A 26,159-nucleotide genomic window follows, 5' to 3' on the forward strand; every position below is an offset into this window, starting at 1 on the left:
TCTGTGTTTCTTAAAGACCCCCCAAGAAGGGCATGGCCTCTTACCATAGGCCCAAGGCAGGCCCTTTCTGGCTGCCCTTTAAAGCAAGGCCAGGCTGGGGAGGGGAATGGGGGTGAGGGGTCAAAAGAAAGAGCTGGGGTGGGGGGGGGTGGTGTCACACTCCAGAGGGCAGAGCGAGGAGGCCTGAGGGAGCCAGGTGGCCAGTCCTGCTCCGCCAGGTGACACTTTCCCCCTTCTCTTCTAGTCCACGACTTGCAGAGCTTCGGCCTTGACAACGTATGTACCAGGTGGAAATAATAGAGGGCGGATGGGGTGGGAGATGGTTGCTGCCTTAATTTCTCATAGGGACGTCCTGGGTTGGGGGAGCAGATAAAAAGATATACCACATTCTGATAGGGGATCTAGACTGAAGGCTGAGTAACTGGGAGTGACTTTTGAACTGAGATCTGTGCAGGCTGGGGTTGGACAAGAGCATTCCGGTCAAGGTCAGAAGGGACATGGCACTGAACCCCAAGGGCCAGTGCCGTTATGGACGGATGAGGCTGGAGCGGTTGGTGGACACCAGACCACAGGATTCAGGGGCCATGCTGAGGAGTCTGGTCTTTGTCCTCAGGCAGTGGGAGGCTGTTGGCCTGCCTTAACTAGGGTCATGACATGATCATATTGGCATATTTTTTAAGATCCCTCTAGTGGCTGAGTTTGATATAGACTAGAATAGGACAGGAGTGGGAGCTGGGGACCCTCCAGCCTGGGTTTCCTTGGCTTGAAACCTCAGGGAAAGCTAGCACCTGCCACTAAGGGCCCTTGCCCATCTGTGTTTGCCTAATGTGTACAGATTCAAGCGGAACCTCAAACTTTGGAACCCCTGCAGCCCATAGACTCTGTGAGGGAGGAGTTCCTAAGTGGGAAGTGGGATGCCTGTCTCAGATTCTCTAACAGGGCCCCTCCCTCCTACCCCCATCTCCACACATCTACTCCCCAGACCCAGGTGTCCCTGGCTTCTGTCCTGCAGAGCTTTTGATGGGGTGGGGTCTGCTGGGGCCTCTAGTGCTCTGAGTCCCAGGTGTTGCTTACAGATCAACATGACCCACTACATCCGGCACCTGTCATTTGGGGAGGACTATCCAGGCATTGTGAACCCCCTGGACCGCACCAACGTCACCGCACTTCAAGGTACCCGCCTGGAAGGTAACCCCCAGCTCCCAAAGCCCTGCCCGACACCCATGCCCAGTGCTCTCTTCTCCCTGCAGCCTCCATGATGTTCCAGTACTTTGTGAAGGTGGTACCCACAGTGTACATGAAGCTAGATGGGCAGGTAAGTCTGCAGGAGCTCAGCTAGCAGAGGCCCTCTCGGTGTCAAGCACTGGAGTCCCTTCAGCCTGGGAAGTGAAGTGCTGCTCTTATTCCCATATGATGGGTGACAAGCCAAGGCTCAGAGAGTGTAGGCAATGTGCCCACCAAGGCCCGGGCTGTCAGATCTGAAAGGACTTGCTCTTTTTTTACTTGCTCAGGCTGCATCCATCTGTTCCTGCAGTGCCCACTGTCTGCCTCACTGTACTCCATGGTCTGCCCTGGGCTGGGGGCTAACCTTTCCTGGGCCCCCTGCTTCCCTTTCTGCTGTGGCCTGTGGAACAGCAGCTCGGCAGACTGGTAGAATGCATGGGACTGAGTTTGCAGAGGAGTCAGGCCTAGCCTTGCCAGGTGCTCATGGTGCGTCCTTGAAGAGTTGCTTCTCATCCATGGACACCCGTTATGAGAATCCACCAAATGTAGCTGGAATTGGTAAACTCTAAAGAGCTGGTGACCAGCGGAGAAGCTGGGATTGTTAAGCTGGAAGAGGGCATCTAGGTGGTCCCCAGGCCTTGCCATATTCGTTACCAACATGGCACCTTGTTTTCTCCTCCACAACTCTCAAGGTGCTACAGCACACAGGGCAGGAACAGGGGTAGGGTGGAGGGGGTTGGGAGTCAGGTTGTAGACCTGGCCCTGGTCCAGCTCCCCTCCCATTCCAGGTGCTGAGGACAAATCAGTTCTCTGTGACCAGACATGAGAAGGTCGCCAATGGGCTGCTGGGCGACCAGGGGCTTCCCGGAGTCTTCGTGCTCTACGAGCTCTCGCCCATGATGGTGAAGCTGACAGAGAAGCACAGGTGAGGGTGGGGAAAGGGAGGGTACTGGGCCTGGTGGCAGTAGGGGTGCCTGCTGATCCCCCCACTCCTCTGCCAGGTCCTTCACGCACTTCCTCACGGGCGTGTGTGCTATCATCGGGGGCATGTTCACAGGTTAGTAGCCCTAGGGTGTCTGTTTGGGGTTGGGGTGTGGTGGGGAGTGTGAAGTCTGGGTTCCCCACAGATTTTGGTTGGGGAAGAAGGGGCACCTCAAGGCCAAGGGGAGATGCTGACCTAGTGAGTAAGGCTCTGGTGGTCAAGCCAAGGGCCCAACTGGGCCAGTGCCAGCCCTGTCTCTCTCCCCAGTGGCTGGACTCATCGATTCACTCATCTACCACTCAGCACGAGCCATCCAGAAGAAAATTGATCTAGGGAAGACAACATAGTTGTCCTCTTCCCCCTTGCTGTCCCCTCTTTCTCCTGTTCTCTGGTTTTGTGGTCATTTTCCCAGGCCCCCCTACTTCCTATTCCCTTCCCGGAGAGTCCTGCTCAGCCCCAGGTTGATAAATCTATTGGTTGTGATAGTACTCACTGGTCTCTGTGTGGTTCTTGGGTCTGGTCAGAACCTGGGGACAACCCCTCATCACAGCCACTTGTTGAGGGCAATCAGGACTGACAGATCAGGCCAGATGCCCTCTGGGAGCCCCATGTGGACATTTCCTGGTGTATAGGGCTGTGTTCAAACTAGACTGATGCTGGCCACACAGCCCTCTCCTCAGTCTCCTCCACTGTGCTCTTGGGGCCTTCTGATTTCAGCCTCAGGGCTGAGACGGACCTTCGTAGGATGAGTTTCCTGGAGCCACCACGGCTCCCAAGTTGATGAGTCCAGTGTTAGTAATAGAGCCCTGGAGCAGTGACACCTGAAGCTGGGGCCCCTGCCACTCTGGGTGCAGTCACCTGGATCTGTGACCCTGCTCTGTGCCAGCCCTTGCTGGCTCTTGGTGCCGAGAGGTGTCCAGCCAGATCCTGTGCAGCCTCCTAGGTGGGGGCAGAACTGAAGAACGGGAGGAAGGTAGCAGCAGTCATTCTGCAGCAGAGCTAGCATCAGATCCCAGCTCTGGCCTTCGTGAGGGCTTCCCATTAGAGCTTCCCATGTAGAACCAGGCCCTGAGACCTCGCCACTCCCAGAGACCTGAAGCTGGTCAGTTCCTTCCCTCATGTCTCGGGGTTTCAGTATAAGACAGTAGATGGGGAGAAGCGAAGAGAGGACAGAAAGCCAACTAGGGTGGTAATAGCAAAACCCCTGGAGGCAGACAGACCTGAGCTCCAGCTCTGATGTGATCAATTACAATCTGAGATGTTGGGCATGTTATTGATCTATGGGCACCAGTCTCATCTATATATTGCGGGTGATGGCTGTAGAGAGCCTTGTTTTTGACCACCCAGGAGCCATCCCCATTTGCTAACAGTATCTCGCATTTCCTCTGGGAAGCCCCTTCCATCCTCTCAGCCAGAGGTTTGGGAAGAGGATCAATCTCCCACCCTGAGCTCCAGGGGAGGGTTCCATCAGCACATCCTATCCCCTGGTCACGGTGACACAGTACGAGCCAGGCTGTCAGGACTGTGAATATGGGGACACGTGAGGTTGCTGCAGCCATCCTGCAGTTCCAAGGGGAGACCCTATTGGTGAATGAGCTGCCCCCAGAGGATAGCAGAGCTGAGCCTAGAGGCAGAGAACCAGTCTTGGTGACATCATTTGAGCCCTGTGACAAGCTGCGCCCGAAGCCAGCCAGTGAAACCTGGGACTATAGTCATTCAAGCCAGTTTGGGTTGGGATTGCTGTTACTTGCAGCCGGAAGTGTCCTTAACTGATATGGCTACCCTCAGAGTTGGTGAAGACTAAGTAAGTCGTTGAAGTCTGTGAAGTGCTTAGCTGTTATAAGCAGATTAGGTGAGAGGGACCCAGCCATTGGCAGGAGCAACCGGTGGGCTCTTAGAGGGTATGACACCTCGCCAAGCAGGCCTTCTCAGCCCTGAACCTCCTGCCAGGTCCTATTCTTCCCGGTGGTGGGGCCATGTGGTCAACTTTCCACCCTGTGTATTCATTTTCCCAGTGAGTCCCGAGCATCTGAGGTCACCCAAGAACATCTCTATTCTCTGCCCCTGTGTTCTGCACATTCTCAGGCATCAGAGTGGATGTGAGTGAAGGTTTATTCAAAGAAAGCAGTGAACTTGAGTAACTCATTGGTGAGAAGGACTTCCGGGAGTAGGAGTGGAGGGGTGGGTGTGAGGGGATGAGTGTCCAAGGTCAGTTAGGGCCCGGGGAGCGGTGGAGTGGCTGGAAGATGACCTGGCTGATCTGGCCCGGCATGCTGTAGAAGACGAGGAGGAGGAAGATGATGATCAACGCCAGCAGCACCAGGAGCACCAGGATGCGCCAGTACCGGCGCCAGATGAAGAAGACGAAGGTCTTCAGCGGGTTCACAAACCAGTTGAAGGAGGTTTTGGGACGGCTGTTGGGAAACAGGGTAGGTGATCAGGTGATTTCGGAATGATAAGGAAGCCCTAGTCCTCTGGCACCTCCAACTCAAGCTCCAGCCAGCCTCCCAGCAGCCCACTCACTTGGGCTTCTCCAAGGGCTCAGGCTCCTTCCGCCCCATCCCCACTGGCCGTTTCTCCGCCTCCTCCACCGTCAGCAGCTCAAACTCTGCCTCCACCTTTCCCTAGAAAAAGAAGAAACAGGCTGAGCTCTTAGGTCAGTGATGACACGCGTGTCAGAGGTGACACGCGAACTCATTTTTTTTGGTTGATTTTTCTTTGTTAAATGGCATTTAAATATATAAAATAAATATCAAAAATATAAGTCTTTGTTTTACTATGGTTGCAAATATAAAAAAATTTCTATATGTGACACAGCACCAGAGTTAAGTTAGGGTTTTTCAAAATGCTGACACGCCGAGCTCAAAGGTTCACCATCACTGTCTTAGGTGGCTCAGACCTGGCTCCCTGCCAGCCCAGTCCTGGGCCCGGCTGCACCCACCCTGAGGATGTAGACGTTGCCTCCGGGGTCTGCAAACTCTAAGTCCTCTGGCCGGCCCTTCCTCCTCCTCCGCCTCTTCCTGCCAGCCTGGGCCTCCCGCTGCTCCCGCTCCTCATCCTCTGGCTCCCGAAGCTTCACCACAGGCCACCAGCCCCGCAAGCGGCGGCAGCGGAACAGATTGCACCTGGGCCCAGCCCCATCGCGGGCCAGCCGCACAGAGCAGAGCTCTGGGCCCCGGGCTCCCCGCACCATGTCTGGCAGCTGCAGCTCCAGGGATCCTGCAAGGCCAGAGCTCCCTGGGTTAGGCTGGAGACCAATGTCTATCTGGGCCAGGGGCAGGAGGCAGCACAGCGGGATTGTAAGTCAGGGCATCAGAAGTTAGAATGTGGTGGTCAGGCACAGCTATGGACCACACACCACAGCCCCCAATGAAACAGGGTCAAGGGCGGGACCAGACCCGAGGCCTGAGTCAGGGACTTTGGGAAGGAATGGAGGTGGTGATGCATAGGGCTGAGTAAATTCAGTAATTAGGCCAGAGAGCAAAGTTAGTGACCTAGGGCCTGAAGCCCAGGATCCGGGGCGGGTTAGAACAGGGAACCAGGGCCAGGACAGGGCAATGAGGGCAGAAGCCAGGGCTAGGTGAAGGTGGAGGAAGGCTTCGCAGTACCGAGGAAGTCATTGGCGGAGATGCGGTCATAGTCCCAGACCTGCAGGACCAGCACTGCCGGATGCCGGAACTCGGCCTCTTCCAGGGCGAAGGGTCCAGGCCGTCGCCGGACGCTCACCTCCCGCTCCGTGGGCAGGTAGTCAAAGCGGAACACGAAGCGCCAGTTGAAGTTTCCCTCCCCAGTCAGAGAGTTGAAGTGCACGTCTGTCTCCTGCTTGTCCTGCTCCAGCCCCTTCACCCAGCTGGAGCCCAGGGGAGGCAAGGGGCAGTCTAAGGGGCATCAGCTGGGACCAAGCCCAGAACCCAGCTTGCCCCTGCTCACCCACCACCCAGTCCCTCCACCCAGCTCCAGGCATCTTAGAGGGCTTAGGGGACAGGGCCTGGCTCAGCCCCAGGGCCCAAGCCCCAGCTGGCGATCTCACCTCAGTATGCAGGTACTTGTACAGCCCAGCGGGCAGGCCTACCTTTTCACATAGATGTCACTGGACATCTCTCCAGTGAGTGGGTTCACGTCATCCAGAACCACATCCTCCGTGTTCCAGATGATGACTCTGAGCTCATAACTAGGGGGTGTTTTGGGGGGGGGGGGGGGGTTCAGATTCGTGAGAGGAATCCTGGGAAGGGCTTCAGGAAGGACCTGGGCCAGGGTCACTGACATTCACTGAGCACCCAGTGTGGGCCAGTTGGGTGACCAGGCTGTCTGTGGTCCCGTGAGGGGCAAGTATCACTGACCACCCTCGCTACAGCAGGTGACACCCAGCATGGTTTGCTGACCCAACTGAACCAGCAAGGTTCTCCCTCCCATAAATTTGGAATTTGGAATTAAATCCTGAAAAGTTGAGTCATGTAGCATCAAATGCAGGGTTGGAGCCACAGTGAGTCAAAGTGACATGCAACCTGAAGTTTTGGGGTGCAAAAGAGGGGCACGTGAGCAGAGAAAGCCAGTCTGCAGAGAAGTGGGAGAAGAGCAGAGTGGCAACGACAGCATACAGCCCCCGGGGGACAAAAGGAGGGGCTGCAACATTCTTGTTCCTCCCCCACCAGCCCTAGCCTTGGCTGTCATGGGTTTCCTGGGTATCTTTTCTCTTGCCCAATTCAATTTCCCTCATTTGTTGACAGCACCCTGATTTCCTGTTGGTGACCCCCATGCTGTTAATCTGTGTCATTCTGGTAGGATAGACAGACCCCTCTACCTGGCTCCAGAGGTGGGTACCTCACCTCACCTAGGACATCACTCAGCACTGACCAATCAATTACAGCCCATGACCACATTGAGTGTTCAGAGATCAGCATTTGACCCAAGCTGGCCCAATGAGAGTCAGCCCTGAGACTTTTGCTCCAATTGGAAAAGAGGTGTGTATTTTTCTGCTCAAGTAGTCTAGTTGGTCAGATGTAAACCTGGCACCATTAGGAGCCACCTTGCCCTCAGACTGTGAAAGTCTCCCTGAGAGTGGCACCAAGGAAAGCAGGGCCCAAAGGTGGAAAGTGACAGGTTACTGACAACATCTTAAGTGCATACACACCACACAAAACTCTACTCACACTAGCTCAGGGCAGAAGAGGGCTTAATGGAAGTGACGGACACCCAACCCACAATAGCTTATTCAAAAGGGGTGGGGGTGGGGCCTGCCAGCATGGCTCAGTGGTTGAGTGTCAACCTATGAACCAGGAGGTCACAGTTTGATTCCCTGTCAGGGCACATGCTCATGTGGGGCAGCCAATCGATGATTCTCTCTCATCATTGATGTTTCTATCTTTTTCTCCCTCTCTGAAATCAATAAAAACCTATTTTAAAAAAGTGGGGGAGGATTTAATGGCTCACCTAATTGAAAAGCCTGTGTCAACAACCTCTGCCTGCTTCACCAGGGGCTCAGGTTTTTGGAAGGCCCTTTTGCAGGTAGTCCAAGATGTGCCCACCCCCTGAGAAGAGGGGCCAGGACTCTCTCTCACCTGATTGGCTGCCGAGGCTTGATGTCAACTGGGGGTGGCGCAGGCACATTACGGGGGAAGATGTCAATCCACATGTGAAGGGATCCCTGGGGGTACATGTGAAGTGGGAACAAGCTGTAGGATCTTGCTGGGGTCCCTACCTCCCCCAACAACCCTGTGGCCACCGGCTGTGCCTTGCCCCAGGTGGAGAGAAGAGCTGGGGTCAAAAGGGCATGGTTGAGCCCAGCCGGTGTGGCTCAGTGGATGAGCATGGACCTATGAACCAGGAGGTCACCATTGCATTCTCGGTCAGGGCCCATGCCTATGCCTGAGTTTCGGACTCAATCCCCAATAAGGGGCATGCAGGAGGCAGCCAATTAATGATTCTCTCTCATTATTGATGTTTCTATCTCTCTCCCCCTCTCCCTCTCTGAAATCAATCAATATATTAACATATGTATTAATATTTTTTTAAAAAGAGGGCATGGTTGGTCAGATCCTGGGTAGTGAGGATGAAGGTGGAGTCCGAAATGGAGGTTCCAAGGTTGAGGTTAAGTTAGGGGTTGAGGCCCCAGAAGTGGAAGGTTGAGAGCAAAAGTTAGATCTGGTATTTTCAAGGTCTAGATCCTAGGGACCTGGTCAGGTTGGGAGTGCCAAGTCTGAGACTTAGTGGCCCAAGGGTGGGAATCCTTCAGGACCAGAGTCAGGAGAGGGGGTGTGAGGTCCAGGAAGGAGATCCAAGACTAGAGTGGGACTGCTGGGGACCAGGACCGGGAGCCGAAATCAGAAGCGGGAGTGCAGTGCCAAGATGGAGGTCTTAGGAAATGGGCATCCTGGGGGCCTGGTTCCAGGACCAGCTGGGAGTCCTGGGGTTCTGGAGTTGGGTGCTAAGCCCTCCCTCACCTGCAGCAGCCCCGGGCTGCGGGGATGGTAGAGCGGCCGTGTTTCTACGTGCTCAGGTACCAGCTGGATCCCAAGACCTGGCATCTCCTGCCAGCACCGCAGCACAGACAATGCCTGGGCCTCCTCAGGGACCTCACTTGCCATGGTAGGTCCTCGTCTACCTGCAACAAGCGGTGTGTGAGGCTGGGTTCCACACAGCTCCCAGCTCTCCTCCCTTCCTCCCCCACCCTTCAATCGAAGCTCTAAGCCGAAGCAGCTGCTGTGGTGGACAAAGTCCATGGGCTGGAGGGCAAGTCCACGATGCACAGAAAGTGGGAGGATGCTGCTAAGACAACTTTGTCAGTGAAAAGCCAGCAGTCAGGAGGACAGTGGGATAGGAGGGGCTGTGGCCGTCACATAGACGCTGTTTAGAGACAGACCACCAGTCATTTATGAAGCCTGAGCTCAATTCTACAAGCACATTCTGTTGTAGGGGACCCCCTATCGACCACCTGTGTTCTGGGAACAGATTAGCTATTCTGGGGTCCACTTTGGCTCTTTGGAGATCTCACACTCACCAATAAAGACCATTTTCTCCCCACATCCAGGAACCTCCTCCTTACTTAGCCAAACTCACCTCCTGTTTGCAGAAGGAGGCAGGCTCTTTTGGGGGACACACTAGACTGGGCACCAGGGGTCCCCTATACCTTGTTCTACCATCTTTTTTAAAAAATATATTTTATTGATTTTCCACAGAGAGGAAAGGAGAAGGACAGAGAGCCAGAAACATCGATGAGAGAGAAACATCAATCAGCTGCCTCCTGCACATCCCCCACTGGGGATATGCCCGCAACCAAGGTACATGCCCTTGACCGAAATCGAACCTGGGACCCCTCAGTCCGCAGGCCGGCGCTCCAACAACTGAGCCAAACCGGTTAGGGCCCTTGTTCTACCATCTTGCTCACTCTGGGCTATCCAGCAGAGAGGGACTGGTACCTGTGGGCAGGGTCTCAGGCGGTGTTGGAAAGACTTTGCTGCCCACCTTGACAGCCCCAGCTCGGTATTCAGGCGCGGGGAGGCCACAGCGTTGGCACAGCCCCGCCAGGATCTGTGAAGGCCGGAATGCATCACGCCAGGCATTGTACCCATCCCTGCAGGCAGAAAAGGGATATGCCTCATTTGGGGACAGCAATGGACACAGTTGGGCACAGGGGCAGGGATGGGACCCTTGAAGACATGGGATCCAGGTCCATATCCCTGATGGAAGACAGCTTAGTCGTTGCTTATGGTAACCATGAAAATAAAATGTATGCCAGGTGCTCCTATGAAGGAGATACTAATATTATTACCTCCATTTTGCAGATGAGAAAACTGAGGCTTAGAGAAGAAAAGTGACTCATAGTTACAGGATCCCAACTCCCAAGCCCAAGTCTTGACCACTAAGCTATAATGTCTTGGTCATGAAGAGGTTTCCTTGCACGAAATCAAAGGATCTGGAGACACTAATGGAAATGTGGAGTTGAATGTCTTTGGTAAGACTAAGAATGGCTCTTGAGGGCCCTGTCAGACTCACACGTCATACTGGGAGGCCAGCCCACAGTTCGCCCTGTGGTGGCTATAGAATCGGTTTTCCAGGTCAATGTGGGTCTCCCCGATGAGGTCGTCAGAACCCACGAGGTCATGATCAAACACAGCCACCGTCAGCTCCGGCTCAGCAGGGAGAGAGATGCTGAGCTCCAGGACCCTGGCCAGAGGGGAGAATGGCTGAGGACACCTCCGTGCCCCAGGAAGTTGTCTTATGTGGGTAGGAGTTCCAGGGGTCTCAGAAGCTCTGTCCATTCTCCCACCATCAGCACATAAGCTGCCTGAGCATGAGTCAGACCACTTATGGCAAAGTTACTCCCCAAAACCTAGGGCCCAGCTCACTCTCCAAAGATGGGGTTCAGCTGCTTGGGGATGTAGCGCTCCTTGGTGTCCTGCCGCTCCCGGCTAGTGCTCACCACCACATAGGGGTCTGCTTTGCCATTGGGGTCCGCAGGAGCCAGGTTGGTAGCCTAGGGGGACAGTGTAGAGTGGAACTGAGAGAAGTGTCATTGTCACACCCAAGACTTGCTGAACCTAATCTCAGATTGAGTATGAGCGGGGAGTTACCAAGGAGAGATCTCCCACCACAAGAAGTTAACTAGAGGCTGTCTAAGATGACTTTTATTCTCTTTTAAATTAATTGTGAAATACTTAAGACATATAAATAGGTATAACAAAAAATACAATGAATGAAACAGAAAATATATGGGATATGCATAAAGGCTTCTATTCAATTTATAACTTTTTATATTGTTAGACTTATTTTTTACAATGAGCATGGTATACTTTTAAAATTAAGAATTTTAACTAAATCCTATATAATAAAAAGGTAATATGCAAATTGACCCTAACAGCAGAATGACTGGTCACTATGACACACACTGACCACCAGGGGGCAGATTCTCAATGCAGGAGATGCCCCCTGGTGGTCAGTGCGCTCCCACAGGGGGAGCTCTGCTCAGCCACAAGTCAGACTGATGGTTGCCAGCACAGTGGTGGTGGTGGGAGCCTCTCCCGCTTACTCAGCAGTGCTAAGGATGTCTGACTGCAGCTTAGGCCTGCTCCCCGCTGGCAAGTGGACATCCCCTGAGGGCTCCCGGGCTGCCAGAGGGATGTTTGTCTGCCAGCTTAGGCCCAATCCCCCGGGGAGCAGGCCTAAGCCAGCAGGTGGACATCCCTCAAGGGGTCCCAGACTGCGAGAGGGCACAGGCCGGGCTGAGAGAGACCCCCGCCGAGTGCACAAATTTTTGTGCACTGGGCCTCTAGTAAAAGTATAATACAATGAGCATATGTGCCCAGCTTAATTAATAAAACACTGCTGCCCAGCCAGAGTGGCTCAGTGGTTGAGCATCAACCTATGAATCAGGAGGTCACGGTTTGATTCCGGTCAGGGCACATGCCTGGGTTGCGGAATCAATCCACAGTGTGGGGCATGCAGGAGGCAGCCAATCATGATTCTCTCTCATCAATGATGTTTCCATCTCTCTCTCCCTCTCCCCCTCTGAAATCAATAAAAATGTATTTTTATAAAAAAGAAAATTACTGCCCTAACCGGTTTGGCTCAGTGGATAGAGCGTCGGCCTGCGGACTGAAAGGTCCCAGGTTCGATTCCGGTCAAGGGCATGTACCTAGGTTGCGGGCACATCCTCAGTAGGGGGTGTGCAGGAGGCAGCTAGTCGATGTTTCTCTCTCATCGATGTTTCTAACTCTCTATCCCTCTCCCTTCCTCTCTGTAAAAAATCAATAAAATATATATTAAAAAAAAAAGAAAAAAGAAAATTACTTTTTCTATTTTGATAGTTGACTTAGTAAATGCATAACATGCATAAGTTATTGAAGTATAATTTATGTACAACATTATATTTTAGTGGTTTTTACACTGCTACCTGCAATGTATGTGAATTCCAGATTCTCCACATTTTTACCAACACTCGGTATTGTCAATCTTAAAAAATTTAGCCTTTGTAGTGTATGTGACACTGTAGCTCACTGTGGTTTTAATTTACATTTCCCTGATGACGACGCATGTTGACCATCTTTGCATGTGCCTATTGGCCTTATGTAGATTTTCTTTTGTGAAGTGACTGTTCACATCTCTTGCTCCACCACTGAGCTTTTCATTTTATTTTATTTTTTAAAAAATATATTTTATTGATTTTTTACAAAGAGGAAGGGAGAGAGATAGAGATTTAGAAACATCGATGAGAGAGAAACATCGATCAGCTGCCTCCTGCACATCTCCCACTGGGAATGTGTCTGCAACCCAGGCACACGCCCCCGACCGGAATCGAACCCGGGACCCCCCAGTCCACAGGCCGATGCTCTATCCACTGAGCCAAACCGGACTCGGCTTCATTTTAAATATTACTATGAACAAGGAGTCAGAGGACCTCAGCTCTAAATTCTGGTGCTGCCATAAGCAAGCTTTATAACCCTGGGGAGTCTCTTAACTTTGTGCCTAAAATTTCCCACCTGAGAATAAAGAAGGTGGGCTCTGATGCCTAAGGTTCCTCCAAATCCTTCAGTCTATAGGTTTCATGTATGTTGCCTTTGCTGGAGGCGTGCTGGGGTGATAGGTGCTCACCTTTACGACATATACTCTGACCAAGAGCTTGATGGGCTGGTTTTGTGGGATTCCCCGGGAGATTTTGGGCTCAAAAAATGGTGTGGCCTCTGATTCAGGATAAATGAGGAAGGAGCCCTGGAGTGGAGGGAGGACAGACAAGGCCCTGGTAAGAGTCTTCCTCCCCCATCCCCGCCCGTGCTGCCTGGTCCCCTCTGCGTCCCTTCTCCAAGCACACCTTAAACTTGCCCACAAGGTGCCCAGACCCTTCTTCCTCTCCATCTCCATCCTGACCCCCTTGCCCTCGATACAGGGGAAACACATTCAGCCAGTCTTCAAAGTGGTCAAACTCTTCCTCCAGGGACCTGTTGTAGATCTGAAAGGCATGGGCCTCAGTGACAGCCCGATGTCCAGAATCCAAACAGAATCCCCTCTGCCCTCACCCAGTCACCTTCAGAGTGGCGATTGCTTTTTTCAGGGACACGGAGTCTTTGACTTCAGCCTCACCCTGGTCTTGAGCTTCCCCATCCATGGAAGTGAAGTTGACCCCATCTGGGAACAGCAGAATGCCCAATTAGAAATACTGGTGCTGGGGGAGGAGGGGAGACAGAGAGCAAGAGCAAGAAGGCTGAATGTCTTACCTGAATCCCCAGGATCATCCACTTCATCTTCATCAAAGTTGGGCTGAAATCAAGGGTCAGGTCAGAGATTCTGCCCCACCCCTCACCTCCTTAATCTACCCTTTTTCTGGGACAGGAAGTTGAGAAACTTCAAGTTCCAGCTGAGTAAGCCCCTTGCAATTTCAAAGCTTCAGTTTATCATCTAGTCCTGTGCTGTCCAAGACAGTAACTCCTGGCTGCTTGTGTCTGTTGAACCCTTGAAATGTGGCTAGTCCAAACTGAGATAGCTGTAAGTATAAAATACACACCAGATTTTAAAGACTTTGTGTAGAATAATGATGTAAAATATCTCATCACTAATTTTTATAATAATTACTTATTAAAATTATTTTTAGATGGATTAGGTTAAATAAAATGTTATTAAAATTAATTTCACTTGCTTCCTTTTATTTTTTTAAAGGTGGGGCCTACAAAAGTTAAAATTACATTAGTGGCTAACATGCTATTTTTATTGGATGACACCTCTAGATAATGGAGTTAAATAACCCCCAGTTTCTAGAATTGTTGTGGAGATGAGAACAGATGACTATAATGAAGAGATCTGAGCTCCACGTTCAAAGAGATCCTTCCTCTTGCCATTTACCCTCCTCTCCCTCCAGCCCCTACCCTGGGGCCCTCCTCTGCCTCCACCTGCCCCCGGAGCTCCTGCAGCGAAGCGTAGTACTTGGACCACCAGTCGAGCTCTTCAGGATCTGGGATGTCCTCCTCCAGCTCTGGGCCTTGATTCAGAAGGCCACTCAGAGGGAGCTTCTTCAGAGGATCCTGAGGAAGAGAGAATTCAGCAGCCCTAACCCCGTACCACCCCAGTCCTGCCATCCCCTCCTCCACACATCTCCCACACGCCATCACCTTCAGGAGCCGCCTGGGTATCCTGGCTTCAACCAATAAGGGATCCAGGGACATCTGTCCTGGGAGAGGGGAAATGAGATCAGGAGGTCAGGCGAGGAGCAGTCAGACTCCAGGCCCCATCAGAAGGCTCCTGGAGCCATCTCGGCCTGGAACCAAGGGCTTCGGTCTGGTGGTCCCTAAGAGAAAACCTCTTACCTTCATGTTCCTTGGGCACCAAGACCCCTGTCTCCTCGTCTCCTTCCTCCTCTGGGGGATCCTCATGACCCCGGAGTATGAATCGCATCATGTGGGAAACAATGTGGGAACCCACGAGCACTGTACGGCCAAAGGCCCGGCGTTCAATTACTAGGATGGTGAGGGGAGGCTGCAGGTAAGGCCGCTCTGGCAAGTCCTAGGGGCGGGGAGAGAGGACCTGTGTTTCTGAAGATCTGGGGAGGAGGGAGAGGCAGCGGCAGAGACAGATGGAAAACCATAGATTTAAATCTGCATTCTTAGCACAGCTCTGCCACAACCTCATGGTGTCATCTGGTAAGTCACTGCCTTCTAAGCCTGTTTCCCAGCTAAAAAAGAGACACAATCCTGGTTTGAAAGATTTGTAAATTATCAAATGATATAATAGACAAAAATACTTTGGAACCTACCAAGTGCTATAAAAAATGTGAGGTGCTTATTATTTTTTTAAGGTTTTCTGCTTTATTTTTAAAATATATTTTTATTGATTTCAGAGAGGAATGGAGAGAGAGATAGAAACATCAATGATGAGCGATGATCATTGATCGGCTGCCTCCTGCATGCCCCCCACTGGGAATCGAGCCCGCAACCCAAGCATGTGCCCTTGACTAGAATCGAACTGGGATCCTTCAGTCCACAGGCCAATGCTCTATCCACTGAGCCAAACCAGCCAAAACTGTTGTTATTATTATTATGTAAAGAACCAATGCTCAATTTGTTTATATAAATTTAGAATCCTAATAATATGTATGCCCATGAATTCCATATCTATCAATAGATCCTAAGTGGGGGGAACAATAATCATAACACTGTATTGCTGGGCTTATTTTACATATATGTGACAATTATAGCATGAAGTAGGGAGGAAGGAATGGAGCTATAATGGAGAAAAGTTTCTATATTCTACTGTAGCTAAATTATATTGTACAAAATCAGTATGCAGCCCTGGCCCATCTGGCTCAATTGGTTGGGCATTGTCCCATGCACCAAAAGGTTGCTGGTTCTATTCCTGGTCAGGGCACATGCCCAGGTTGCAGGCTCAGTCCCCATTAGGGGGCATTCAGGAGGCAGCCGATCAATGTTACGCTCTCGCATCAATGTTTCTCTCTCCCTCTCCCTTCCTCTCTCTCTAAAAATCAATTTTAAAATCTTTTTTTAAAAAATCAGTATGTGTATTGTAATCTAGAGCAACAACTAAGTAAAAATCAACAAAGGAATTAAAGTAGTAGACTAATAACTATCTATTTAATACAAAAGAAGGTAGTAAAGGAAGAACAAAAATATGAGACATATAGAAAACCAATTGCAAAATGGCAGATGTAAACCCAACCGCATCAAGTACATAGCGGAGAAAGGGATGCACTGTGAAATGGGAAATGAGAGCGCACGGCCCCTGGAAGTTCAATGAGCAAATGCTTTTCAGTTTCACCATCTTATAGAACAATAAAGTTTTCAAACTGAAAACTCCCGCTTGTGGAACAGAATCATGAAGCTGTGCTGGGTTTGTTGTTGTTGTCTGCCGCCTTGTAGTCTGGTACTACTGTGCTTTGTCCTAGGCATCCCCTCACAGAGTCACCCCCACACTTTGTTTGCAAAGCCCTTTTACCCAGATCCTGTCTCTCATTGGCTCCTCACAGCATTCCTGAAAAGGAGGCATTTGTTTTATTTTCTTTCACTTTTTTTTTTTATACCTGTTACTCCCTTTTACAAATAAACAAAACACTTGCCCAGCCAGAGTGGCTCAGTTGGTTGAATCTGTTCCCATGAACTGAAAGGTTGCCAGTTCAATTCCCAGTCAGGACACATACCTGGGTTGTGGGTTTGATCCCTGGTAGAAGAGCTTATAGAAGCCAACCAATCGATGTTTCTCTCTCTCCCCCTTACTCTCTCTAAGCATGTTCTTGGATAAGGATTAAAAAAAAAATTTTTTTTTTTGAAGTTCAAGTAAGACAAGTGTTTTGACAAGCTCCTAAGTGGCATTGCAAAATTGGACTCCAAAGCCCATACGATAATAATTACAAATTACACAAAGAATGCATTTTTCTTCTCAGCCGCTGGTATCTCAGAGACTAGAGTCCTTTAGACTCATACTTCATGACACTTGGCTAATCCACTCATTCAACAGAGCCAAGAGAGCACCACCAGTTCATGGATATCCAGGGATCAGCAAACTATAGCCTGTAAGCCAAATCTGGCCCAGTTTTTGTAAATAACGTTTTATTGGAGCACGGTCATATTCATTCATTTACTTGTTGTCTATGGATATCTGCGTGATACAATGACAGAGCTGAGTAATCACAAACTATAAAACTATATGAGTCACAGAGCCTGAAATATTTATTACCTGACTGACCCTTTATAGAAACTTTGGTGATCCTTGGATTAATCTAAGATAATCAGCCTGGAATTCACCATCCCACTGTCCTCTCTTACGTCTCAGCCCAGTGCCTCTTGCCCCAGCTCATGCCCTCACCACTGTCAGATGCCTGACCAGCTCGGTGAAATTGGGGTTCCCACGGTAACTGGCCAGGACCTCAGACTCCACACGTCGCCCGGCCACCTCCAGCACAACCTGGGGCTGCTCCACCTTGAACAGATGCACACGGCCGAGGTCCCTTAGACCCCAGAACAGCACCTAGGGTCGGGAAGTGGGAGATTCAGGGGCCTGCGCCTGACAGAGGGACACCCAGGTGTGGGGGAAGAACGGGGATGTGAGTGCCTTGTGCTACCTCAACACGGAACTCCCTGAGCACTGGGCGCACATTGGGTGGCAGGGATAGGCGTCCAGAGAGGGGCTCAACCAGGGGTGTCAGGTCCTGTGGCTCCACATCACTGGGCACTGAGGGCTGCAGTGGGCAAGAGGTCAGAAGTCAAAGAGGAATCAGGCCAAAGGAGGGAAATCCTGGACTCAAGAAAGAAAAATGAAGAGTTGCTAGTGAAATATAAATCAAAAGGGTCAAGGCAAGGCTGGATTGTTGAGAGGACGCGTCTAGGAAACAGGCCCATGTACAGGAACAATGGGTGTGTGTCTGAGGCATGAGGATCAACCCACAGCCTGGGTTCTCTGGGGTGGGAGCCCTGGCAAGATGAACCTAGGGTATGTCTACTTCTAGTGTTCCCTGGAGTCTGCAGGCCTAATGAGGTAACCCCAGGACAGATTTGCAGCCTGCATTCTCTTGGGACAAGAGATTTGGGGTGAGCCTGGAACATGCCCATGTTATATATTCCCTGGGACTGGACAACCTGATAGAACAACAAGAGGAATCCACAGCTCATGGCAGCTAGGCCAAAGCACTCTGACCTCCAGCCGGCCACTATAGTCCAGTTCAATGAGTTCAAAGGTGGCGATGAGCTCTCCGGCTGCCTGGGGCCCCTTCCTCAGGGGGAAGAACTGCAGCTCAGGGCGTTGGTAAGGGTCCTCCATCAGCTTTACCCTCGGGGCAGCCAGTGCCCTGCCCAGGAACACAGGGGGGCCCTGCAGGGAGCAGGCCAGGGAAGACAAAATTGGAAGAGGCTCAGGAGCCAGGGGAGGGGGCAGCAAGACAAGTGGAGGTGCTTGGGGGCAGAAAGCCAGGTGAGGCCCAGGCCACACTCACAAACTTGTTGTGGTCAAAGACATTGATGATCACTAATGGGGGCTCCTGCTGCAGGTGCTCCCTCCTCCCGTCCACGATCAACTGATCAAACACCAGAAGCTCATCCCACAGGGGGCTCAGCGTCTGCTCCAGGACCTTGGGGCCACGCAGGGAAGGAGGCAATGGTAGGCATCAGAAGAAGGCTCCCAACACACATCCCAGATGAGCACAGCAGCCCTAAAGTAATGCTTTAAGTGACTGTTCATCACTAAAGGAGCGAGAATGTGATGAAGAGGAAAGCATCCTTCAGACTGGTGTTGGAGCCTGCGCCCAGCCCTGGTCTCTGCTGACTGTAATCTGTCACCCTCAGAGCTTGTCTTAAAGTCAAGCCCCGAAAATAACTCCTCACTCCTAAGACAGACAATGCTACACCACCCTCTAAATCAGAGCTTCCTGATCCAATATTCTGTCCTGAAAACCCAGGGCAGGAAGAGAGACTTAGGGCCTGGGGAGAAAAGCTCAATGCCCACCTGACTTTGTCTCCCAAAGCCTCCTCCACCCGCACCCCCCAGCCCAGCCCTCACCCGTGTGGTCTGGCACTGTGTAGAAATGAGGACTCGAGCGAAGGGGTCCGAGAGCCCACTGTCATCTGCTGCCAGCACACCTCGGGCCTGGTACAGGTGAGCCCGGAGCTGGAAGTAGCTGAAGTCTGGCGTTAGGGGGAAAGAAGGGGCTATGTTTGTTCAAGGGGATCACAGGAGTCCATGACCCCGACCCCACTGAACCCCAAGCTGAGCACAGCCCCACACTTTGGGCCTACTGGTCCCCCCGGCACTCACCATCCCGGTGCAGGCTCTGAGGCAGCCCTGCTGAGGGCTCAGGCAGCAGGTCCTGGGGGAGCGCTGAGGTGCAGGCCTTGGCTTGCTTGCCCAGCCCCAGCCACAGGAAGAGCTCCAGCTTGGCACACACCTCACCAGGGGCTGCCCCAGGTGCCTGTTGTGGGGAAGAGGCACCTGTCAGGGCCCAGCTCTTATCCCAGCTACACCAACAGCCCCGCTTCCCGGGAGTACCCCTGCTCTCCTTACTGCCAAACTAAAGCCCAGCTCCCTAATCCAAAGAGCATTCCCTGTACCTCACCCTTACACCCCACTTCATGCCCTCTACTCAATCAATACCCATTACCCTGATACTCCATATTCCTCCTGGCCCAACACTGTCACTTCCTATACCCCAACCCCAAAACGACACTCTGAGCTCCACACTCCCATCCCCACACTCACTCCCTCTGTCCCCACATCCCAAACACGTTTGGATCCCCTGACCCTCATCCCAATGGTCACAGCTTCTCACCATCGGGATCCCTGTGGGCATCTTTTCCAGGGACACCTCCTTTAGAAATATTTTGCCTTCAAACCAGCTGTACTTACAAGGAGCTAATTACAGTGGGGCCTTGACTTACGAGTTTAATTTGTTCTGAGACCGAGAGTAAGGAGCTCATTAAGGAGCTCGTTAACTCAAATTACTCTGTCAACTCAATGCAAAAAATCGGCCGAGAGACAGCTGGTATCTCAAAAAAAAAAAAACTCATTAGTTGGGACACTCGTAAGTCAAGGCCCCACTGTAATCACGCTCCCATTTTCATTACCATGTCCATCTGTCAGAGCCTAGTCAGCAAAGGGCCCCTGCAGGTCCAGAGCCGACAAAATTTGTTTATCTCACATCAGAGCTGGCCTGGGTAAAGGCACAATCTCCTTTTGGCTTTTGAATAAGTGAAAAGAGTTTGGGTATACTTGTAAAAAAGTAAAAATTGTAAGAAATTAAAATAAATTTGCCCCGGCGGGTGTGCTCGGTGGTTAGAGTGTAGGCCTGCACAACGAAAGGTCACGGTTTCAATTCCCAGTCAAGAGCCCGCACCTGAGTTGCAGGTTCAATCCCTAGCCCGGGTTGGGGTGCATGTGGGAAGCACATGTGTCTGTCTCACACTGATGTTTCTCTTTCTCTCTCTCCCTCTCTCTCTTCCCCTCCCTCCCTCCCTCCACTCTCTCTAAAAATGTCCTCAGGTGAGGTTTAACCAGAAAAAAAATTAAAATTGTTTAATTTAAAAATATTTTTAAAATAAAGGAGTTTGGGACCCCCCCCCCCAATTGGGAACCACAGGCCTTTACCTCATGACCTCTTGCCCTATGAGCCTTTCCCCACTCCAGTCTCCAGCACCCTCACCCCCAGGACCCACTCACTGTGAGCAGCAAACTCTGGATCTTCCCACAGTGCTGGCCTCGTTCCTCCTCTACCACAGAGAACAGCACATCCTGGGCTGGGATCCGGGCGTAGGCCACACGGCGCCGCCCACTGAGCATCCAGACCAGCACGTCAGGGATGGATGGCTGGGGCTGTGGGCAGAGAACTGGGTCATCAAGGTAGATTTGGGGCTGAGACCACATGTTCCCACAGCTTCCACAGGATAGACAGGCCAAATATCCATTTCCAGGCTTAAATTACCCAACTTTTATATATATATATGAAATTGATTTCAGAGAGGAAGGGAGAGGGAGAGAGAGAGAGGAACATCAATGATGAGACAGAATCATTGATCGGCTGCCTTCGGCACACCCCCTACTGGGGATCAAGTCTGCAACCCAGGCATGTATCCTGACCAAGAATTGAACAGTGACCTCCTGGTTCATAACTCGATGCTCAACCACTGAGCCCCGCTGACCAGGCTGAAATTACCCATCTTTTAACTCCGTGTACTTTTGTGGCTTGGAGGTAGCAAAGTTTTTTACCACAGGCAACAGAAAGCGATAAACATAAAAGAAAAACTATAGCCTGGCAGGTGTGGTTCCATGGTTGTGCGTCCATCCAGGAACCAAGAGGTCGCCAATTCAATTCCCAGTCAGGGCACATGCTCAGGTTATGGGCTCAATCCCCAGTAGGAGCGTGCAGGAGGCAGCTGATCAATGATTCTCTCTCTTATCATCAATGTTTCTATCTCTCCCTTTCCCTTCCTCTCTGAAATATGAATATATATATATATATATATATATATATATATATTTTTTTTTTTTAAAGAAGTAGACCCTAGCCCTGGCCGGTTTGGCTCAGTGGATAGAGCGTCGGCCTGAGGACTCAGAGGTCCCAGGTTCTATTCCAGTCAAGGGCTCAATCCCCAGTGGGGGGCATGCAGGAGGCAGCTGATCCATGAATCCTTCTAATCATTGATGTTTCTATCTCTCTCTCTTCCTTTCCCTTTCTCTCTGAAATCAATAAAAATATTTTTTTTTAAAAAAAGAAGTAGACCCCAAAGGGTAGAAGTAGAACCCAAGTGTTGGAATTATTGGACAGGGACATTAAAAGAATTGTGATAAAAATTCTAAAGGATTGCCAAAACCGGTTTGGTTCAGTGGATAGAGCATCGGCCTGCGGACTGAAAGGTCCCAGGTTCGATTCCGGTCAAGGGCATGTACCTGGGTTGCGGGCACATCCCCAGTGGGAGATGTGCAGGAGGCAGCTGATTGATGTTTCTCTCTCATCGATGTTTCTAACTCTCTATCTCTCTCCCTTCCTCTCTGTAAAAAATCAATAAAATATATTAAAAAAAAATTCTAAAGTATTTAATGGGAAACGTACACAGAGTTAAAAGATGGGTAATTTCAGCAAACACATGAAAACTGGAGCCAAACAGGCATCTGGAAAGCTTCAGGGAAAGGGTATTCAGGGTGGGGAAACAGGTGGGCAAGGCACTACCTCTTGGGCCAGGAAGCGCAGTTTTGCCAGGAGTTTCTTGGACAATGTCACCTTCTCTTGCACGTTGCCCTGTCTCAGGCCCCGTAGAAGGCGCAGTCCTTGCTTGGCTAACAGGTTCTGGAAGGGTAGGCGAAGCACATGAGCGGAGAGCCCCTGCTGCGTGCCCAAGGTCCCCCTTCCCAGTGGCCCGTACCAGGCTATGCACCAGCAGTTTTCCTCGGCATCTGTCCAGGGTGTTGGGCCGGGTCATTGTCCTGCGCTCAGCACTGTGGCAAAACTGTCTGCAGTGAGTAGGAGCAAGAGTGCAGGTGGGAGTCAAAGGAGGGAACACTGACCCTTACGGCCACCTCCCTCAGAGCAGGCCTCCCACACCAGATTCCCACACAGCCCCTCTCAGCCTTGTTCTCAAAGAGGGGCTCTTCCTCAGCCAAGGAGGGCCACTCCCAAATTCATTGAGGCCTACCTCACCTTTGAGCCCCAGAACTCATTAGTATTTAACTATCTACTATCCTGGCTACTCAAAGTGTGGCTCAGGACCAACAGGAAGGTATCGCCTAGTTAGAAATGCAGAGTGTCAGCCCCAGGGCACACCTGCTGCCATAATCTGCATGTTTACACCCTGGGGGATTCATAAGCATGTTAAAGGCTCAGATGAGTTGTGCTTGACATTTCCAACAAATTGACCAAACATAGTTCAAACATTACGTGCCCAAATCAAGGGCGTGATTTCCAATGACTATCCCCACTCCACCACCACCCCCGCCCCCCAAAAAATCCTGCTTTACTCCAAAATTTCAGAGTCATTCTTCACTGCTCTTTCTTTCTCTTACATCCCACATCAATCCACCAACACACTATTTAAGCTCTACCTTCAAAATATATCTGGAATCTGGCCACTTTCTCCTTCCCCAGGACCACTCTAGTCCAAGTCACCATCCTTCCTCACCTAGGATTATTGCAACCACCTCCTACCTTCTCTCACTACTTCCACTCTTGGCCCCTCTCCTACAGCACGTTCTCAATACAGCAATCCCGTGATCTTTTCAATGCTTTGCATACCATGTCACTCCTCTCCAGAGATTTCTCATCTCAGAAGAAAAAACAAAGTTTTTTAAATGGCTTAAAGGCCCTACACGTCTGGCTCACTTTATCTCTTTGCATTAAACATTCCTCTCCTCTCATGCAAAACCCTACAGTCACATGGGCCTTTTTGCTCCTCTGTGAATACACCAAACCCATTCCCTTAGGGCAGTGGTTCTCAACCTTCTGGCCCTTTAAATACAGTTCCTCATGTTGTGACCCAACCATAAAATTATTTTCGTTGCTACTTCATAACTGTAATGTTGCTACTGTGATGAATCGTAATGTAAATATCTGATATGCAGGATGGTCTTAGGCAACCCTTGTGAAAGGGTCGTTCGACCACCAAAGGGGTCGCGACCCACAGGTTGAGAACTACTGCCTTAGGGGCTTTGTAATTGCAGCTCCCTCTGCTAGAAGGTTCTGCCTTAGATCTTTGCATGGCTCACTCGCCTTCTTCATTCAGGTCTCTGCTCAAATGTTACCTCCTCACAAACCTCCCCTGGTCATCTAGTCTAAAAAAACCCTCCACTCTCTGTCCTCAGATTCTGCCTTATCTGTCTCTTTAGATAGGAAGTAAGGCAGGGCAGGGACTTCATTTTGATGACCATTGCATCCTTAGGTCCTGCCACCTAGTAGATGCTCAAAAAATGTTTGTTGGGTAAAGTAAAATACTTTATGAAACATATTTTGGACATTTTTTTTACCCCCACTGATTTAAGTTTTTATTATGGAAATTTTCAAAAATATATGTGACTCTGAAAATTTTTCACCTAATACTAATCCAAGAGCTTATACTTTTAGCTTATTACTGTTCTTTGCTCCAAAAGCAAAAAGGAATCTAGGAACCTAGAAACATTTGCTATTGATTGAAAATTGACAGAAGAATCAAATCTTCTTGACAAGATTCAGATCCACAAAACTGGATTCAGGGAAATTGGATCTAGTAGAAATAGCAGCCACAAAAGAAAGCCACATTGGTTAAAGCTATAAATAGTGAAATATGATATGGGAAAATTTTCACTGAAATGTCCCTGCCCAAGGATAATCTTTGTAATAAAATCATTTCATTTAAATAAAAGTGGAAATAGTTTAGTTTTACTGTAAAATCAAGCAAGAAATTAAATTGAATTAAATGTGGTTGTTCTTTTAGAGATAGAGAGAATGAAGACAAAGAAGAGAGCTTTACAATGAAGCATTTGGAACATTTAGAGGTCAAGAAGAGAGGGAGCTGGCAAAATTGATGAGAAGAAATGGTCAGGAATGCAGAAGGAAAACCAGGGTCATGAAAGTTAACAGAGAGATTTTCAAGAAGGAGGGTGGGTCAACCGTGCCCACTGACTTCCTGAAAGATTAAGGTGAGGACAGAAAAGTGACCACCTACGACCAGGCCCTTGGCTGAGTATTCCTCTTCCACACTGCCTCTAACTGCTAGAGCTCTCAGGTCCTCAAATTTTTCTTTTCTCTGCTTCCTAGATGGTCTTATCCATTTCCATCTATGCATTTACAGCTCCAAATTTTTCATTTCCAGCCTAGAACTCTCCATAGAACTCAGCTCATATAGCTAACTGCCTGTCAGACATGTCCACTCATAAGTCTAACATTTATGTCAAAGTAAACATATCCAAAAATGAGCTTCTGATATTCGATTCTATCAGACCTTCTCTTGTTTTCCATAGCTCAGTAAATAGCACCATCTACATAATTGTGCAAGCCAACATCTTGGGAGTCGTTCAATACTTTTCTTTGCACATTTGCCTCATCCCCTATATATATCCATTAGCAAGTCCTAAGGTATCATCTCCAAAGTCCAAAATTGCTCTTGAATCCATTCATGTCCCTCTATGTCCACTGCAACCACCCTAGATTCAATTCATCATCAGTCACTTGGATTTTCACAATGCCCTCTTTAATAATCTCTCTGATTCCTTTTACGTCATCCCTCCCCCACTGGTTCTTTTCAAGGATAAGTTTGAGCACATCCCTTCTCTTTTCAGAACCTTTACTAGTAGTGGCTCTCCATCACACTCAGAGAAGAAGCCAAGGTCATGACAATGGTCTACGCAGCTCCCACATTCTTCTCTAACCATCCTCCTCCTTTCCCCCTACACCCTCCAGCCTTATCTATTCTGCTCACTCTGCTGCAGTCACACTGCTTCCCTTGCTCCTCCTCAATCACACCAGGGATGCTTCATCTCAGGGCCTTTCCACATGCTGTCCCTTATGCCTGGAACAGCCTTACAGACATGGTTTGCTCCTTCATCTTCTTCATGTCAACTTCACAGTGGCCTACTGCCCCCCCCCTTTTTAAATTGCAACACTGCTCTCTAATACTTCCTTCATTTTCTCCCTAACACTTATCCTTATCATACTTCTTAAATTTCTACCTTTTTGTTTACATGTTTCCAGCCTCCACCCCATCACCACCACCAAAACATAAGTTTCAGGAATTGTGGTGGGCAAGAATGCTTTTTATTTTTCACTGCTATTCCGATGCCTAAAACAGTGTCTGGCACAGTAGGTGTCATGAATACTGACTGAATACATGGATTACTACCTCTTCTGAGAAGAGGATCAGAAGAACACTGGCATACCTGGAACAGCTTATAGAATTCATTCAGGTTAGTGAAGGTCAAAGATGGAAGCGACTGGGACAAGTGTATGTGGTTACATAATGACCTGGTAACTAAGGACCACTTGACTAATTCCTCCAGTAAGGGAGAGGAGATAAAATCAAGATCACAGCCCCAGCTGGTTTGGCTCAGTGGATAGAGTGTCAGCCTGCGGACTGAAGGGTCCCAGGTTTGATTCTAGTCAAGGGCACATGCCTGGGTTGCGGACTTGATCCCTAGTAGGGAGCATGCAGAAAACAGCTGATCAAGGATTCTCTCTCATCATTGATGTTTCTATCTCTCCCTTCCTCTCTGAAATCAATAAAAATATATTTAAAAAAAATCAAGATCACAGCTGTGCGATGGGAGCAAGGCTACTTCCTGCGATGTAGCAGGAAGGAAGGAGAGTAGATGGATACAGAAATTGGCAAAGGTAGTAGGCTGGTTGGAGGAAGGTGAGGCTTCTCTTTTATCTATGACACCGGAGAAGAGGTTATTAGCTGGGACGAGTGTGGAGGAAAGGAGCAGGGGACATTTGAGGAGAGGAGTAAAAGCGTAGGATTCTAGGAGCAAGGGTCGGAAAGCAAGTTTATTGGGGGAGACTGATCTAATCCCC

General features: G+C 50.0%; 2 protein-coding genes across 3 annotated transcripts in view; one reads left to right on the plus strand and one right to left on the minus strand.

Annotated features, from left to right (window-relative positions):
- The window catches only part of ERGIC3 (ERGIC and golgi 3), a 12,534-nt gene extending 9,840 nt beyond the window's left edge, over positions 1-2,694 (plus strand). For both annotated transcript variants that reach the window (XM_006089459.3, XM_006089460.3), the window contains 6 exons: positions 245-276; positions 1,077-1,173; positions 1,251-1,315; positions 2,013-2,149; positions 2,226-2,281; positions 2,474-2,694. In XM_006089459.3, the coding sequence (XP_006089521.1) occupies positions 245-276; positions 1,077-1,173; positions 1,251-1,315; positions 2,013-2,149; positions 2,226-2,281; positions 2,474-2,553 (467 nt within the window). In that variant the 3' untranslated portion in view covers positions 2,554-2,694. The remainder of the gene's footprint in view (positions 1-244; positions 277-1,076; positions 1,174-1,250; positions 1,316-2,012; positions 2,150-2,225; positions 2,282-2,473) is intronic.
- Positions 2,695-3,723: 1,029 nt separating this feature from the next.
- Positions 3,724-26,159, minus strand: part of LOC102438714 (fer-1-like protein 4) — a 30,941-nt gene continuing 8,505 nt past the window's right edge. The window contains exons 20-45 of the mRNA XM_006089461.3: positions 22,045-22,132; positions 21,852-21,968; positions 20,345-20,497; positions 18,947-19,100; positions 18,692-18,816; positions 18,129-18,263; positions 17,834-18,007; positions 17,262-17,378; positions 17,006-17,167; positions 14,497-14,692; positions 14,302-14,360; positions 14,083-14,214; positions 13,414-13,456; positions 13,224-13,324; positions 13,011-13,148; positions 12,794-12,910; positions 10,552-10,679; positions 10,199-10,369; positions 9,622-9,776; positions 8,647-8,807; positions 7,765-7,850; positions 6,279-6,377; positions 5,815-6,056; positions 5,148-5,425; positions 4,730-4,830; positions 3,724-4,620 (exon numbers count right to left, since the gene is read on the minus strand). Coding sequence (XP_006089523.1) covers positions 4,416-4,620; positions 4,730-4,830; positions 5,148-5,425; positions 5,815-6,056; positions 6,279-6,377; positions 7,765-7,850; positions 8,647-8,807; positions 9,622-9,776; positions 10,199-10,369; positions 10,552-10,679; positions 12,794-12,910; positions 13,011-13,148; positions 13,224-13,324; positions 13,414-13,456; positions 14,083-14,214; positions 14,302-14,360; positions 14,497-14,692; positions 17,006-17,167; positions 17,262-17,378; positions 17,834-18,007; positions 18,129-18,263; positions 18,692-18,816; positions 18,947-19,100; positions 20,345-20,497; positions 21,852-21,968; positions 22,045-22,132 — 3,637 coding nt within the window. The 3' untranslated portion in view covers positions 3,724-4,415. The remainder of the gene's footprint in view (positions 4,621-4,729; positions 4,831-5,147; positions 5,426-5,814; positions 6,057-6,278; positions 6,378-7,764; positions 7,851-8,646; positions 8,808-9,621; positions 9,777-10,198; positions 10,370-10,551; positions 10,680-12,793; positions 12,911-13,010; positions 13,149-13,223; positions 13,325-13,413; positions 13,457-14,082; positions 14,215-14,301; positions 14,361-14,496; positions 14,693-17,005; positions 17,168-17,261; positions 17,379-17,833; positions 18,008-18,128; positions 18,264-18,691; positions 18,817-18,946; positions 19,101-20,344; positions 20,498-21,851; positions 21,969-22,044; positions 22,133-26,159) is intronic.

This window comes from Myotis lucifugus, unplaced genomic scaffold (assembly GCF_000147115.1).
Source record: "Myotis lucifugus unplaced genomic scaffold, Myoluc2.0 scaffold_60, whole genome shotgun sequence".
NCBI classification, from domain to species: domain Eukaryota; kingdom Metazoa; phylum Chordata; class Mammalia; order Chiroptera; family Vespertilionidae; genus Myotis; species Myotis lucifugus.